This window comes from Phyllostomus hastatus, unplaced genomic scaffold (genome assembly GCF_019186645.2).
Source record: "Phyllostomus hastatus isolate PE091 unplaced genomic scaffold, TTU_PhHast_1.1 phas_contig_16, whole genome shotgun sequence".
Taxonomy (NCBI): domain Eukaryota; kingdom Metazoa; phylum Chordata; class Mammalia; order Chiroptera; family Phyllostomidae; genus Phyllostomus; species Phyllostomus hastatus.
The window spans coordinates 13,532,038-13,548,276 of record NW_025333643.1 but is presented as its reverse complement, the minus strand read 5'-3'; the positions used below and the strand labels follow the sequence as shown (position 1 = coordinate 13,548,276).

The window sequence follows — 16,239 nt, the reverse complement described above, 5'->3', positions numbered from 1 at the left end:
TATAATAAAAGTCATAATAATTACTTACCAAGCTCTTTCCTCCACTGGGCTTTTTTTGCTTCCAACAAACTTCTATCACGTTCTCTTTCCCCCAGGGTACTGAATATGTCAGCTGGTTTCCATACACTCTCACTGAGACAAAACACAAAAAATAACAGAAACCTTATTACTATATTTTACCATGTACATGCATACCCACATTTTTGTGCACATTATACATGGGATTATTATGCCCATTATTACAACCATGGTACGTAATCATAATACCCATGTATAATGTGCATTCTTCATTTTCCCTAAAAAACTTGGGCAAAAAAGTGCCCTTTATACACAGGAAAATACGGTGTAGGTTTCTACACAACATACTCCATAAATATTAATAAACTTTTAACTAGCTCTTAGTCTTCAGAGTAAATATGTCACAAGAAAGTCAAGGAAAAGCAAAACCATATTCACACAATGACCCCACAATAACAGATATGAGTTACATACATGGGAATTTTCTGCTCAGGCTGCTTAGATGTCTCCTGATTTTTATTTAAAACAGATTTATTTTCATCCCAGACATGTGAAATAGCCTCAGTTTTTTGTAGTAGTCCCATAATGTTCTCATCCTTTGGCTGATTAGGAATACTGTTTAAATGTAGACTGTACTGACCTAGGAGGTAAAATGCATACTTTAAAATTAATAATAAAATTACATTTATTACAATACCTTATTTTGGCATACTGCTACAGTTTAAAAAACACTACCTTACACATTACCTAATTAATTACTTCTCACAGCAGTCCTGGTAGCGGGTATTATAATTCCCTTTTTGTCAAAAAAAAAAGGAAACTGAGTAACAGAGGTAAAAAGGCCTAGCAGTATGGCCAAAACTATACAAATTACTTTATCAAACATCAAGCAACAACAAAAAAAGTATACCTCCACTTACTCCTACCAACCACACTTTTACAAATAATATAAATGAAAACAAATTCACCACTTTATTGAAAATAAAAGCAAGTAGCTTTATGAAAAACTCATTACCTCATCCTTATTTTTCTCACTTAGCTGGGAAATCAGGGAAAAACTTTACCATGGACCGCTGTCTCTGTGCCCTAGCTATTTATGATATCTATTCCAAATATGGGGCTTATCTACTTGGCTCAAAAATTATTCTAATTGCTCCTTAATGTGCTAGTTCTCCTAATGAAAAGAAAGATATCTAATATGCAGGTCACTATATGATTAGGCAAATTCTTTTAACTTTGTTGATATTCTCTCTCATTATCCCTACTAAGTTTTTATATTTGTTCTCTGAGCTAGAATTCTAGACTTAAAGACAAAATCTAGCTCTCTCATTTTACAAAGAGTAACCTAGACCAAAAGAAGGTAAATAACTCCATTTCCACACCTTTGGAGTACATATATAAGAGCTACCTGGTCTCCAAATCTGTTACGGGGCATCTTTCTCATAACTGTTACTTTTATTTTTATTATTGAATATTTCACTACTGCCTCACAAAGTTTTAATATTTCTACTCATATTCACAATTCCTTATCTCAAAGCTGAAATGAGATGCAAAACTTTAAAAACAATATAACTATGACTAGTGAAACAGAAGGCATGTAACGTTCTACTATTCCTTTTTTTAAAAAGATAGTGCTGCCAATCCTTAGTATGGATTGAGAATTAGGAGAAGCAAAATGTGGGGGCCAAGAAAATCAACATTTTCAGCAATCAAATCAAATCTTCATAGTTAGGTTCTCTCAATTTTCACTAGAAATACTATAGTAACTTTTTAGAACACTACATATTAATGTAAGTAAAGTCTCCTACCTTCTAATAAGTATAACAGTGTTTTGTAATAACGTCTTTTCCAGAGTCCACAGAAAACTGGGTTTCTTTTTTACCCCCATAACATGAGAAAATAAACATTTATTTCTAACTTATGCACTTGTGGCCAGCCAAGATAGTTTAATTTCAGGATACAAGTCAACAAGTTGTCTGGAGTCACTCTGCACCACATTTTCTTCTGGCAAAGACAATGTGGAAGTGCTCACCTGAGGAAAACTGAGTTTCTTAAGGCTATGGTATATGAGAACAATTCTGGCCATTAACCTTAACATATGCATATTATGTTATAATATATGCATATTATAATTATAAATGTATTCTGCATATGAGTGTTCTTTAAAAGAATAATTATTTTTAAACATTGTTACATGTTAAAATAGAATTTAAGAGGCAAAGTTACGTAAAATCCAATGAAAATTCTAAATACTTTATATCAATGAAATTAATATTAATTAATTTAGAAAGTCTTAGAAAGTCTTACTTGTTTCCTCCTCCTTCCCATTCTCAGTCAGCAAAATAGATCTATTTCCTTGGTTTACAGTCATCAAAATCTGTTGTAGTTGGTCTTGTGTTAGACATACAAAACTACTCTTCATATTTTCACCTGTGATGTATTTTTTGCAAGGCTTCTGTTTAGTTACTAGAGACGTATTTATGGTGTTTCTAGTCTTCTGTATATTAGAGGTTGCAGGAGAAATCTCTTTCTGGATATGAAGACAGTCTTTATCAGCATACTCCTTGCATAAATCCTTAGTGAGTGAAAAAGCCATACTATTTTTTTCACCCTTTACCAGTGAAGTTTCTGAACTAATCCTCTTCTTTTGCAAAAGTTTCTCATTCCTGATACAAGTATTTTGTGTTGACTTTAGAATGTATCCAGTTTGCTTTGCTCTAAAAGGACGTTTTCCAGTCTTGGTCTTATTTCCCATCTGTTAAGACACCAAAAATCTTTTCTTTATAATAGCCCATGAAAAACACTCAATTACCTTTATATAATCTGCAATAAAACAGGCCTCTAAACTTCTTCCCATTTTGTTAATGCATCTATAAGAAACTAACATTTAACCTTTGCAAAGCTTTACTTGAAAGCTTTATTCACAACTGAAAATTATTATTTTATTCAGGATAATGTAGAATACAGAAGAAGTTTTATTCTAGTTCTTACAGGACATTGCTATCCTATTCCAGCACTGAATCTCATCATTACATCACCCACACTACTTCTCTTCTTTATAGGCATCTATAGTCCCATGGGTTACCGGCCTTTATTCTTTGAGTAACTTAGCTTGCGGGTCATCATCCCTCTAACCAACTGCTGTCTTAATTATCAGTGCTTTCATATCCACATAGGTTATTCTTTCAATACCTGAGCTCTCATTTCCTTGATCTCTGCTCCTATGCTCTTATCCTCCATGATACCTCAGTTACACATTCCCATAGTGATACCTTACACTGACCTTGTAACTACTCATAACTGCAATCCCTCCATAATCTCAATTTCAAGAACTGCATGTGACTACCACCTCTTATTTTTTCCATCTTAACTTTCTCATATATCCCAACAATTCTCTAACTCTGCTGGGATCTATAATCTGTTGATCCTACCACCTTCTTCTTGTCCTCATATCCTCCCTTACCAATCTTAAATTCCACGATCAAATAATATTATCACCATCTTCCATTCTCAACTCCTCTGTTCTATGGCACGTACACTTGGCAAACCCGAAACCTGGTAAACATTTCACCTACTCTGAGCCTGCATGCAAGGAGAAAAACATACAGTCACAACATCTGGTTTCACCTTATATACATACCCAAGAACAATAAATAAGCTCTTCATGTTACCTGGCAGTCATGTTTCTAAAGTTCATTTACTCTCATTCTCTTAGCAACAATCTCAACTTTCCCCTAGCCCCTAACACTTTCTTTCATACTTACTCTCAGCTTAAGACTTTGATTAATATTTTACTAAAAATCTTACAGGGAGGCATTAAGAAAAAACTTCAAGTATCTTCCACCAAATCTGTACCAGTATCTGTATTCATATAAACTGCTTGCCCTCCTGTTACTAGTACACATTCCCATAACCCTTTCTTAAGGACCTCTCTGTAGCAACCTTCTGCTTTGTTCTGAATCATCACCATTTTTTTCCTGCTGGTTCACATCTTTTTTACCATCTTAAAATATTCCTGATCCCACTTTCTCCTCTTTTCTCCTATAATCCCATTCCAACAAAGCTTTCACCCAACCACCCCACCAAAACTGCTCATCAAGGTCACTAATAATTCGTACATTGCTAAATTCAACGATCAATTCTCAAATCCTCATTTTACTAGACCTATTAGCAATATCTAACACAGTTGATAATTCCTTCCATTTGAAACATTTTTTCTGCTTCACTTCCAAGACCCCACAATCCTGGTTCTTCTCACTGTTCTTTGTCAGTCTTTAGTGGCTCCTCCTATTCTCCCAGACCTCTTAAAGTTGGAGTGCCTAGAGCTCAGTTCCAATATCTCTTCTTTAAATTCTCTCATTCATTTGACAATTTTATTACTCTTCTGGCTCTACATATTATCCATATGATGATGTCTAAACTTGTCTTCAGAATGTATCTCTCCCCTAAATCCAGTTTCCATCTGCCTATGCAAAACTTCCACTGGGTTCCTAATAGATACTTCTAACTCAGCATGTCCAAAACTGAACTCCTGTTCTCCCTCTTATCCTTAAATAATTAACTACCTCTCCTCAGTCTTTCCCATCTCAGTTACTCATGCCAAAATTTTTGGAATTATCCTTGAATCTTCTCTCATATGCTTCATTCAACTTGTTATCAAAACGTGTTTTGCTCCATCTTCAAACTATATCCTGAATCTGACCCTAATCTTGAATATCTCATCACCCATCCGCTCTAAGTCACTACACCTCTTGCCTAAATTACTGAAAGGCCTTCTAACTGGTTTTTCTGCTTCTACCCTTGCTCCAGTCTATTCTTAACACAACAGCCACAGTAATTATTTTAATACATATGTTAAGTCAGATCATGTCACTTTCTTCAAAAGTGTCCAATAGGTTCCCATCTTACTTGTAAGAAAAGCTGAACTCCTCACTCTGACCAAAAAAGACCTAATGATTGGGGCACCCTCCCATTTGTCTCCATTAACTGATCTCTAATTTCATTTTCTATCTCTTAGCCTCCAGGTACCTGGACTTCTTGATTATTCCTTAAATTCAACAAGAACCTCCAATTTTAGGCCTTAGCACAAGTCAATTCCTCTACCTGGGACTTTCTTCTTCAGATTCTACGTGGCTCATTCACTCACCTCCTTCAAATCTTTGCTCCAGTATGGACAGCTCACTGAAGTCTTTTCTTACCACCCTATCTAAAACTGCAGGTTTCCTGCTCTACCTTTGCTTCCATACCTCCCTACTACTCCCTTTTCCCAAGGCTGCTGCACCTCTGAAATGACTGTGCCTCTTCCCTTTCTCTCCTTTATTTTTCTCTATAGCACTTTTCATCTTGTAATATTCTATATTTAGTTTTCTTATTGTCTGCCCATTCTACCCCTTTCTAATGTTAACTCCACAAGGCAGAGATTTTTGTCTGCTTCGTCCACTGCTATATTCCCAGTACCATGAGTAGAATAGAGTAGGTATTCAGTAAATTTCCTTTAAAAAAAATGAAAAGAAAGAACTTAAAAGGAAAATTTTCATAAAGTTCAGGTGTGATCTCTTAAAGGAGAATGTTAAATGCATGTAGGAACTTGTGAATCAAATTACACCCTTTTGGTGAGGAAAAATGGCATGACTCTGGGGATATAAAGTACAGCATAGGGAACATAGTCAATAATATTGTAATACCTATGTATGGTGCCAGGTGGGTACTGAAAAATATTAGGGGTAACACTTTGTGAAGTTTATGATTGTTTAATTACCTAAAACTAATATAAGACAATACTGAATGTCAACTGTAATTTAAAACTAAAATTTAAAAAAAATGAAATGAGAAGGAACAGAAAAATATTTTTGTTTTAAAATCTGAATATCTATTTTTAAACATCTTGTGAACTGCACTGTCCATTACAGTAGCTATTGAATTTAAATTTAAAATTAAATAAAATTAATAATTCACTCCTTGGTCACACTAGCCACATTTTAAATGCTCATAACCACATGTGACTAGTGGCTGGCTACAATATTGGATAGCACTAATTTTAGAAAATTCCTATTATTGTATAAGCTTTATTAGACAGCACTGATCTAGAGAGAAGGGTTCTAAAAGGTTTTTACAACGGAAATATTATGATTCCATTTCTGTGAAAGGACCAGCTGAAAGCAAGGGAACAATAACTACTCACCAACACTCCTAACCCCTTATAATATTTTGACACAAATTACTTTCAAATCACTGTAAAGAAAACCATATTTTATATTTGAAAATAGGTCAGGTCAAAGTCATTTATTTGGCTTACCTTCACAGAAATTTTTGATTTACATTCTACAAAAGAAAAAAAAAATTACTAAGCTATCAACTGAAAATATACTAAAGCAGTTACAAAAAAACTTTTAAAATCAGCATGTTTAAGATATTAAGTAGAAATATTAACCCCCAAAGTGTTAAGTGTTGTTTTACAGTATGGATCAAGTATTTCTATTTCATTTTTGTTTATTTTCCAAGGTAAAATGATAAAGGGATCAGGGACAAAGAAAATAATGTGAATGAGAAGACTAGCAATTTTACTCCGAGTTTTAAAACTAATTCTAAAATAATAAAATAAAAGTAATACTAAAAATGACTTGAGCAACTGTAGTCTTACTATAAATTTAATTTCTCAAACAACGCATTCTTACATGTACAGAACATAATTATATTTTCACCTAGAGTATTCATTAGGCAGTAAGGTTGTTATATGCAAATATAATAAAGAGATATATAACACATGACATATATCGGAACACTAAATTTTATGAATACTGACAGTGGTAAGCAGTGATATAATCACTGGTAAAAATAAATTTGAGGAAGTTAGGGTAAAGAGCTTTTTTCAAAGTGCCATTTAAATATCACTCTATCATAAGCAAAAAGTCTGTTAAACTAGTACACATTTTATGTAGGAATTTAAAAAGTTAACATTTTAGATTCCAGTAACACAGCATACCATATGGAGATAATATTAGCTTGGTTTTTCCATCTAATAATTCAGTTTCTAGCTTTAAACCATCTCTGCAAAATAAAAGAAAGTCGTAAGAAACAGCAACATTTTAAATAGCCGAAAATGCTCACTTGAACCTAGAAAATAAATCTGTTCTTTTAAAATTATACAGGAATCTTGTAAATACTAAACCATTCTTATAATTAAAAACATTTTTCAATTCAACATAAAAGTAGAAACTACAGAGAGAACATTCTTGAAACTTTCCAATAGCACAAAAAATTTGTTATCTTTAACCTGAAACTTTATTTGTTACTGGTAAGCAACAAATTAATTAATTATTACACTATCATTTAAGTTGTAGACTGGAAAAAATAATGCTGTTACCAATACTCCTCACTTAAGTTAAAGGTGCAAAACATATCTACCTACAATTTATCAATTTTACAATGATCTCATTACTAACACATTTTATAGCATGCTAGAGCATTATCTGAAAATGAGCTATAACATTGCCACCAGGATTGTTCACAAATAGAGTTCCATTCTATTTTGAATATTTCAACTAATACATATTCACATTTATTGACACTTCTGCTACTACAACAAATTTACATATACTACAGCTGCTATACTTTTTATTTGTGCATGTCAAATCAAGGAGCACAAAGTAACAGACACTGCTAATAAACTTGTACATCTGTTATGGTCCTAATAAAAACTCCTCTAAAAACAAAAATAATCTACAAAGTCAACTAATGTTATTTTTAAGGTGGGACAAAAGTGACTTCCAGAAGACAAAATTAAATCCAGCGGGCCAAGAAGAGAGGTTGGGGAAGGTCTGATTAGGAACACGAAATACGAGGTTTTGCTAAAGTAAGGGAAATCAAATTACCTCAATGTATTTACTAAGATAAAACACTGGGGAATAAATGGGTCTTAAGGGACTGCACTGTAAATTTCTTCAGGGCCGACTCTTATTTTTCTATCCCCAAACTCCAAAACATAAAATCTAGTTGCTAAAGGATGTGCAGTAGTCTGAGTTTGGTGACTTTTCATCATCTTTTTTTTTTTTAAAGATTTTATTTGTTTATTTTTAGAGGGGAAGGGAGGGAGATAGAGAAACATCAATGTGCGGTTGCTGGGGGTTATGGCCTGCAACCCAGGCATGTACCCTGGCTGGGAATCGAACCTGGGACACTTTGGTTCCCAGTTCGGGCTCAATCCACTGAGGTACGCCAGCCAGGGCTTCATCATCTTTTTAAAAAAGATTTTATTTATTTATTTTTAGGGAGGAGAAGGAAGGGAGAAAGAGACGGAGAGAAACATTAATGTGTGGTTGTCTCCCACCTCACCCCAAGCGCCCCCTACAAGGGACCTGGCCCGCAAACCTGGCATATGCCCTGACTGGGAACCGAACCACCGACCCTTGACCAGCGCTCAATCCACTGAACCACACCAGCCAGGGAGGGCATCATCATCTTAAAATATTAAATATATCCATAATGAAAACCAGGCAAGAATCCTTTTCATTTACTCAACCACTACTGAATGAGGGCCAGTAATGTGCCCACACTGGTAATACAGGGATTCCCTGGGAAGCCTCGGTTCCCCGCACCGCAGACATTAAACTCCTCTAGGAGCCGGGACATTGAAGATTCCAAAGGACAGGGTCGCTAAGAGCCAGGGGCCTGGGCCACGATTTCCCCCCTGCAATACCACTAAGCTTCATCTCTCCACCTGCCCTCCCCCTTTATCTTCAGTCCTCCACGCTTTCCCTCCCTCTCCACCCAGAGGTAAAAGAGGGGGCGGGAAGGAGGTAACGCCAGTTTTAATTCTGGTAATGAAGTGGAAAACCGAGGGCAGTGGTGGGTGGTAAAGCCGACCCAGCCCTTGCCTCCTCCACCTCGGGGTGCCTGATACTGCCACTTCGAGCGCCGTAGGCCCGGAAGGTTCTTGGCGAAACATAACCCAGGGCAGACTCAGCCTCACCCCCTCTCCGGTGACGCCCACCTTTCACGTTCCAGCTTACCCCAAGTTCATGGCCTGACCCCGCTCTCTCAGGACTCTCAAGCCCCTTGTGTGCGTCGGTTGCCGCCGTGGATCAACAAGCTTTATGCCGATTGGATAGCGAGTGCCGGCTAGGTAGGAGAAAGGACCAATCAGAGCTGGGTTTGTTAATGGGTGAGGTCCTGGGGCTGCAGAGGTGACAGGCTTTTTCCACCAAGCTTGATGTTGCTGGTTGGACATTTGGATGGTAGAGACCTCTGTTCCTGGGAATTTATGCCCCCAGAGTTGACGCCTTCAGTAAAGTGTCTCAACTCACGTGGAGGTGGCAAAAATAGTGAAAACAAAAAAATGTTTTTAAGACATTTACATTTTCTACATTTTATATTCAGAAGAGAGGCTTATTTTACTATAAAATAGAGAGCTACTGGGAAGAAACTAATAGGGAGGGTACAGGTTATGTCTTATTTCTTGTTGTGACCTCAGCACGAAGCCTACCACATAGTAGCTCTTTTTAAATAGCAGCAACAACTACAAGTGCTCAATAAATTTAGCTCTTACGTGCCAGACATGGATTAAGTGCCTTATGTCTATTATTTAAGTTTTACAACATTATTCTTGAGGCAGAGAGAAGTTAAATAACTCGCCCAAGGTCACAGACTATCAAGCAATTTAACCCTAGACCATGATCCAATCTAGTGTTATGCGAATCTAACTCCTATTCATCCTTCAAATCTCAATTTAAACTCCTCTGGAACCCACTGGTGGGTAAATTAGGAACCCATGGTGACTGTCCTTTCAGTAAGATCCTGTGTCAGAGTGAGCTTCAGAGAGGCAGACAACACTATAGCCACAGCACAAAGCACTGAGCAGTATAGACAGCAAATATTTCTGCAATGAATGAACAGCAAAAATAAAAAATGCCAACAACAACTGAACTATATTTCATGAGGATGCCCCTGGATTACAATGCAGTTACTAAAAGTTCACAGTTTTCTAATCTATCTTCTTTTACATGATTTTTTACAAACTATGGTTGTAATAAGGTGCAATTCTCTTGGTACATTCAGTGAAAACTCAGAGATCTTTTAAAATTCACTGTGTACCTGGCTAGTTGAGGATATGCTTTAAATAAACATTTGTTAACTTACTTGACAATAAATGAAGAGGTACCAATGTACATTTGACCCCATGTTGTTGTTGTTGTTTTTAAGGAATACTTAACTATGCATAGAAAAAAAGGTTAAAAGGATTTAAAGCAACATGTTAACAGGAATATTTCTGGGAAGTAAAGTGATGTGACTTTAAAATTTTTATTTTGTTTCTAACTTATTATAAAAGTGTTTAAATAAACAAACATGACAGAATAGTACAATGAATACCTGTATATTCTCTATCTAGATTTGACAACTGTTAATGTTTTGCTACATTTGCTTTCTCTCTCTTCCTCTCCCTTGCTACACAGGAGCAGGAAGGCACACCCATACACCCCCAACACACATACAATCTTTTTTGGCATCACTATTTGCAAGTAAGTTGTAGACATTATAACACATCATCTTTAAACATTAAAGCATGTATCTCCTAAGAATAAGACATTCTTCTACATAACAATAGCATTATTACACCTAAGAAAGTTAGTAATTTTATGATAACATCAAATGTTCTGTCCCTATTTATGTTTCACTACTATTTAACTTTCCCACTGATCCTAAGAATATCTTATAGCTTTTTATTTAGAAAGCAAGAGCCAATAGAGGATTACACATTGTCTTTGACTGTTAAGGATCCTTTCATCTCCCTCTGCCACTATCTCCCTCTCTCTCCAGGAAAACATGGTATATTTAATAATAAATGCTTAACCTTTACATCTTTTATTTTTTACTAAAGAAATATCTATAGTTTATTCTAGATGTTTCATATAAGTAAAATCATATAATATTTTTCCTTTGATGTCTGGCTTCTTTCATTTAGTATAATGTTTACATTCATCCCTGTTGTAGGATATATCAGAACTTCATTCCTTTTTATTGCCAAATAATATTCCATTATATATATATATATATATATATATATTGGGTTGGCCAAAAAGTTCATTTGGTTTTTCCCTAAGGTGGCTCTAGTAGCACTTAGTTGTCTTTAATTTTATTTGAAACAATTTTGTTAGATTGTATTATGACAGCTGTCATATCAGCATGCATTAAAAATACATTAAATTGGTGAATGTTTGTATAGCCATTTTAATGTTGAAGATGGAAGTGTTTGGTAGGATAGATAGTCAACTAAGGCAGGGAGGAAGAGAGAAGCATGTCTCACCCACTAACTCAGCAGTCCTCAGCCTGGTCCCATAATATTGACAAGTGTTCCAAACATCACAAGAAACTCCATGATAGCACAGGAGTAGGGGAGCCCTTGACGTTCTTATGTATCATTTCCACTATCTGGGATAAAAAGCCTTTAAAACTGTGTATTCATCCCATGGTCTAGAAGGGGAAGAGGAAATGGTCCACAGTGCCCAAAGAAGAAGCCCATAAAACAGCCTTGAGCAATTGCCTACCTCTTGTCACTATCTGTTTAATGAGGGGGTCCCTGGTGCTTACAGAAAGAGTACACAAATAACTTTGGGTAACTGCCTCAACTTTCATTAACTGACTTCTGTCATTTCTTTGTTTTACAAGATGAACAAACTTGGTCTGGAGCAAGATAAGAATCTGTTTTAACAACCCTCCACACATACTTACATTTAGGGAGCCACATAATCCTGGGGAAGCTGGCACCACCTTTACCCACCAATCAATATGTAACTCACTTCATACTGCCAACTATGTAAGTCCTCAGGACAAAGGACCTGATGCTTTTTGTCACCCTTGCCTTGATTTTACCTATGCCCTATGCCCTTCTCCCCCACCTCAGCAAGGCCCATTCTCTTCCATGAAGATGTATCACTAATAAACTTTGCTTGCAGACTAATAGACTTGCTGATCTGTAATTTTTTACTGCTTTGGCAAGAAGAATTGAGTATCTCTTGCAATAGAAGAAAATAAGCAACATTTTCAACATATTATGCTTTATTATTTCAAGAAAGGAAAAACATAACTGAAACACACACAAAAAAGAGTCATGCAGTGTATGGAGAAGGTGCTGTGACTGGTTTGAATGGGTCAAAAGGGGCTTGAGAAGTTTTGTGCTAGAGATTTCCCACTGGATGATGCTCCACTGTCTGGTAGATCAGTTGAAATTGATAGCTATGAAATTGAGACATTAATTGAGAACAATCATTATACCACATGGGAGATAGCTATTATACTCAAAATATCCAAATCAATAAAGTTATTGGTGAAAATGAAAAACGTGCCTTTTATTTTATGGAAAAAGCCACAGGAATTTTTTGACCAACCAATAGGTGTACCTATTGGTGTATCCATTCTTCTGTTGATGGGCACTTGGGTTGTTCCCATGTTTTAGCTCTTGTAAATAATGCTGCAGTGAATGGTGATGTACAAGTACCTGTTTGAATCCCTGTGTGTTAATCTTCTCTAGAGAAACAGAGAACCCTGTGTGTGTGTGTGTGTGTGTGTGTGTGTGTATGTGTAGAGACAGAGAGAATGAGAGAGAGAGAAAGGGAGGGAGAGAGAGATCTCAAAAAGAAATATTTCCTTTAAAAAATGACAGTAAGTTTTGAAATGTTTTCATTGAAGAAGGGAAGAGAGCTTGTAACTCATTTGGTTGTCTGTGACTCTCTGACTTCATCATTTAAGTCAATTTTAAGGGCAGTGCAAGGCACTCCTAAGATAAAAAATGTATGTGTCTTGCTCATCACAAAGTAAACAGGCATAATTATGATTAATTGAGCTGTTTATATCAGTAAAAAAGTATAAGAACAATCTCTTCATATGCTTTCATTTTTCTTAGCCATCTAAATCCCAAATGTGTAAATCATTTCTTCTTTAAATACTGTGTGTATTTCTTCTCTGTATGAGTAAACATTTTTTTGTCATGGAAACTACTGCTTTCATCAAGTGTCCAAGAAAGTAGCCTTACATTAAAATTGTGTGTTTTGTTTTTGGTTTTGCTTCTGGGGGTTTGCATCAGCCTGGGTCCAATCAGGAGAAAGAAGTCACACTATAATTTGAAACAGGCAAAATTTAAAAGTTTAAGATAAGAACTGTTAACCGTAACAGGGGATTGGCATAATGAGAGATTGGCTAGTAAGAAATAAAGAGAACTTTAAAAAATATAGGAATAAAAGATATAAGGAGTAGTTTAGATAGAGCACCGAAGGGAGAGCCCCTCTGTTCCCCAGGACTGAGATCCAGGCCTTACTGGAAACTTGTGCCTCTTACTGGAGGAGTCTATTCAAGGAGGTGTCTTACCAAGAGCATTCCACTACAAAACTGCCAGAGGGGATTGTTTTGGGGAACTGCTGGTGGCTGCCTGCCGCTGACCGCTGTGCTCTATAATAGTTGAGTACTCGGGAAGCCTTGTCTGCTGAGGGCTGGACCTTGAAGAGGCTGCCCTTGCTGCAGAAGCTGGGAACTGGGGGAAGTCTCTTTTGCTGAGCAGCTGGATCCTGAGGAGCCTGCCAAGTAAGCACAATGGAGTTAGGAACACGACTGTCTTCCTACAGTGTCTCTCTAGCTCTCTCTACTGAGAAGGCTTGACATCCTGTCAGCTGCAAAGGAAAAATATTTAAAGGGCCCAGATCCATTTTTACAGAAAAGACATCAAGTATGAATTTGAGCTAAGCCAAAAAGTTGACAACTGAAGAATTATATTTTTGATCTACCAAGGCTTTTATTAATGCAATGAATTTAATACCAATGGAATAGTTTCTTAACAAAGAGTTACATCATAATAGTGAAGCTCATTCTATGTATGATCTGATGGACATTGAATACTAATTGATTTACAGGTATTAATATAGCATATTCTGCCTGAGAAGATTATGTATTTCAGATGTTTTTATATGTTGGTGCCCATTTTAAAGTTATTTGTTCAACAGCACTCATTATAATATGCTATTTGTATAATCAATTTATATTCTTAATAAAAACTGACTTTAAAAAAATCCATATAGTGCCCTGGCCAGTGTAGGTTCAATTCCTGGTCAGGCTACATACCTGGGTTGTGGTCTGATCCCTGTCTGGCCACATGCGATCACTGGTCTGCGCATGGGAGGCAACCAATCAATGTTTTTCTCTCACATTGATGTTTCTCTCTCTCTTTCCTCTCTCTCTAAAAGTATTGGAAAAAAATGTCCATGAGTGAGGATAAAATAATTATTAAAAATAAAAATAAATTACATATAGTAAAATGCACAGATCTTAAGCATACAATTCAAAGAGTTTTCATAAATTTATACACTCATTTAAATATCACTTCAATCACGATATAGAACATTTCCATGACACCCCCGCCAAGTTCTCTTGTAATCCCTTCTATGAATCCCCATCCCTTTCTATAGGCAATTACTGTTCTGATTTCTATCACTATAGATTACTTTAGCCTGTTCTAAAATGTCACTTAAATTGAACCATGCAAGTCTGGCCTCTTTCACTTAGCATAATATTTGTGAGTATACCATGTTTTGCAAGTACAGGAGTATGTTTTGTCATGTTGCTGAGTAGTGTTCTATTGTATGAATGTGTGACAATCTGTTGACTAGTTGAATCATTTCTAGTTTAGGGTTATTAGAAAAAAAAAGCTCCTCTAAACACTTTTACACAAGTCTCTTTGTAGACATATGTTTTCATTTCTCATGGGAAAATACTTAAGAAGGGAATTAATTGCTGAATCACAAGGCAGATACTTTAACATTTTTGTGAGAAACTACCAGACTGTTTCTCCCAAAATTTTCATTATTCCACACTTTGAATGCTCTGAATGTATGAGGATGAGGGGTCTAGTCAGTAGCTTCACATCTTTACCAACATTTGGTATTGTCAGTTTTTAATTTAAACCATTCTAGTGGGTGTGCAATAGCATCTCATTGTGATTTTAATCTGCATTTCCCTTATGACTAATGATTTTGAATACATTCACTCAGTTTTTACAGAGTTTGCAAGGAGAGGCCCCACTACTAGGATCTTTCAGCCCTTTATATCCTCATAGGCAGTCCTGTCAAATTTCTGAATGATGGTATGGCAATGCATTCAGGCTGGATTTATATTAGAATTATATTGGATTTATATTTATATAATTATATAAATTATAATTATATATAATTATACTAGATTTATATTTATATTATATTGTGTATATCAAGCATCTACAATTAGTCCAGGGTTGTTTGATTAAAGGTGAAAACAAGTGGCTTCAGAACTGTAACTGTGAAGCCTGTTGCTCTCAGGAGTACCTAGAACTCTTTTTCACAGTCAATGCCTAAGGACCCCACTGTTGACTTCTACACTTTTCTTTCTAGCAGGACTTTGGCAAACTCACTTTTATATAATGCAAAATAATTAAAACTCTGCCTTGGAAAGTTGTATCCTAGGCTGATTTCTGCCACTTTGCTTGAAGCTGTTCAAAGACCTTTTCAGAAATACATAACTGGGAGGACCTTCCTGCATACCCCATTTGAGGAATTTGCTTTTCCTTTACACACCATCAGTGTCCAGCAGTGTTTGTGATTTATTGGTGAGTGCTGCTCTGCAGAGCAAGTTAATTAGCAGTCTTCTCTGTCTGGAGTAGCAAATGACACAAACCAAAAGACTCATATATTAGACAAAAAGCAAAACTAAATTAAGTAAATTGTTCAGGTGTGAAGAGATGATAGTCTTTTTTAAAAAAATTTATTTTAATTATCGTTCAAGTACAATTTTTTATCTTTTACTCCCACCCCAGCCCACCCACCCAGCTCTCCTTACCTCCCTCCCATTTTCACCTGCCCCTAGTTTTTGTCCATGTGTCCTTTATACTTTTTCCTGTAAACCCTTCTCCTTTTCCCCTGAAATTCCCCTGAAATTCCCTCCCTTCTCCCCTCTGAACACTGTCAGCCTGTTCTCTATTTCAATGTATTTGGTTATAGTTTGCTTGTTTCTTTGTTTTGTTGATTAGGTTCCTGTTAAAGGTGAGATCATATGGTATTTGTCTTTCACCACTTGGCTTATTTTGCTTAGCATAATGCTTTCCGGTTCCATCCATGCTGTTGCAAAGGGCAGGAGCTCCTTCTTTCTTTCTGCTGCATAGAATTCCATTGTGTAAATGGACCATAGTTTTTTGATTCATTCATTTGCTGA

The 16,239-nt window shown here is 36.1% G+C and overlaps 1 protein-coding gene across 7 annotated transcripts in view; it reads right to left on the bottom strand.

Annotated features, from left to right (window-relative positions):
• CCDC66 (coiled-coil domain containing 66) overlaps nt 1–9,090 on the bottom strand; it is a 60,970-nt gene extending 51,880 nt beyond the window's left edge. For 4 of the 7 annotated variants that reach the window (XM_045832358.1, XM_045832359.1, XM_045832357.1 and 1 more), the window contains exons 1-6: nt 9,027–9,079; nt 7,001–7,065; nt 6,314–6,339; nt 2,326–2,773; nt 493–658; nt 29–132 (exon numbers count right to left, since the gene is read on the bottom strand). In XM_045832358.1, the coding sequence (XP_045688314.1) occupies nt 29–132; nt 493–658; nt 2,326–2,773; nt 6,314–6,339; nt 7,001–7,065; nt 9,027–9,037 (820 nt within the window). In that variant the 5' untranslated portion in view covers nt 9,038–9,079. Of the gene's footprint in view, nt 1–28; nt 133–492; nt 659–2,325; nt 2,774–3,481; nt 3,564–6,313; nt 6,340–7,000; nt 7,066–9,026 lie in introns of those variants that run through there. The other 3 variants (XM_045832354.1, XM_045832355.1, XM_045832356.1) reach the window with 3 other exon arrangements.
• Between the last annotated feature and the right edge of the window lie 7,149 nt (nt 9,091–16,239).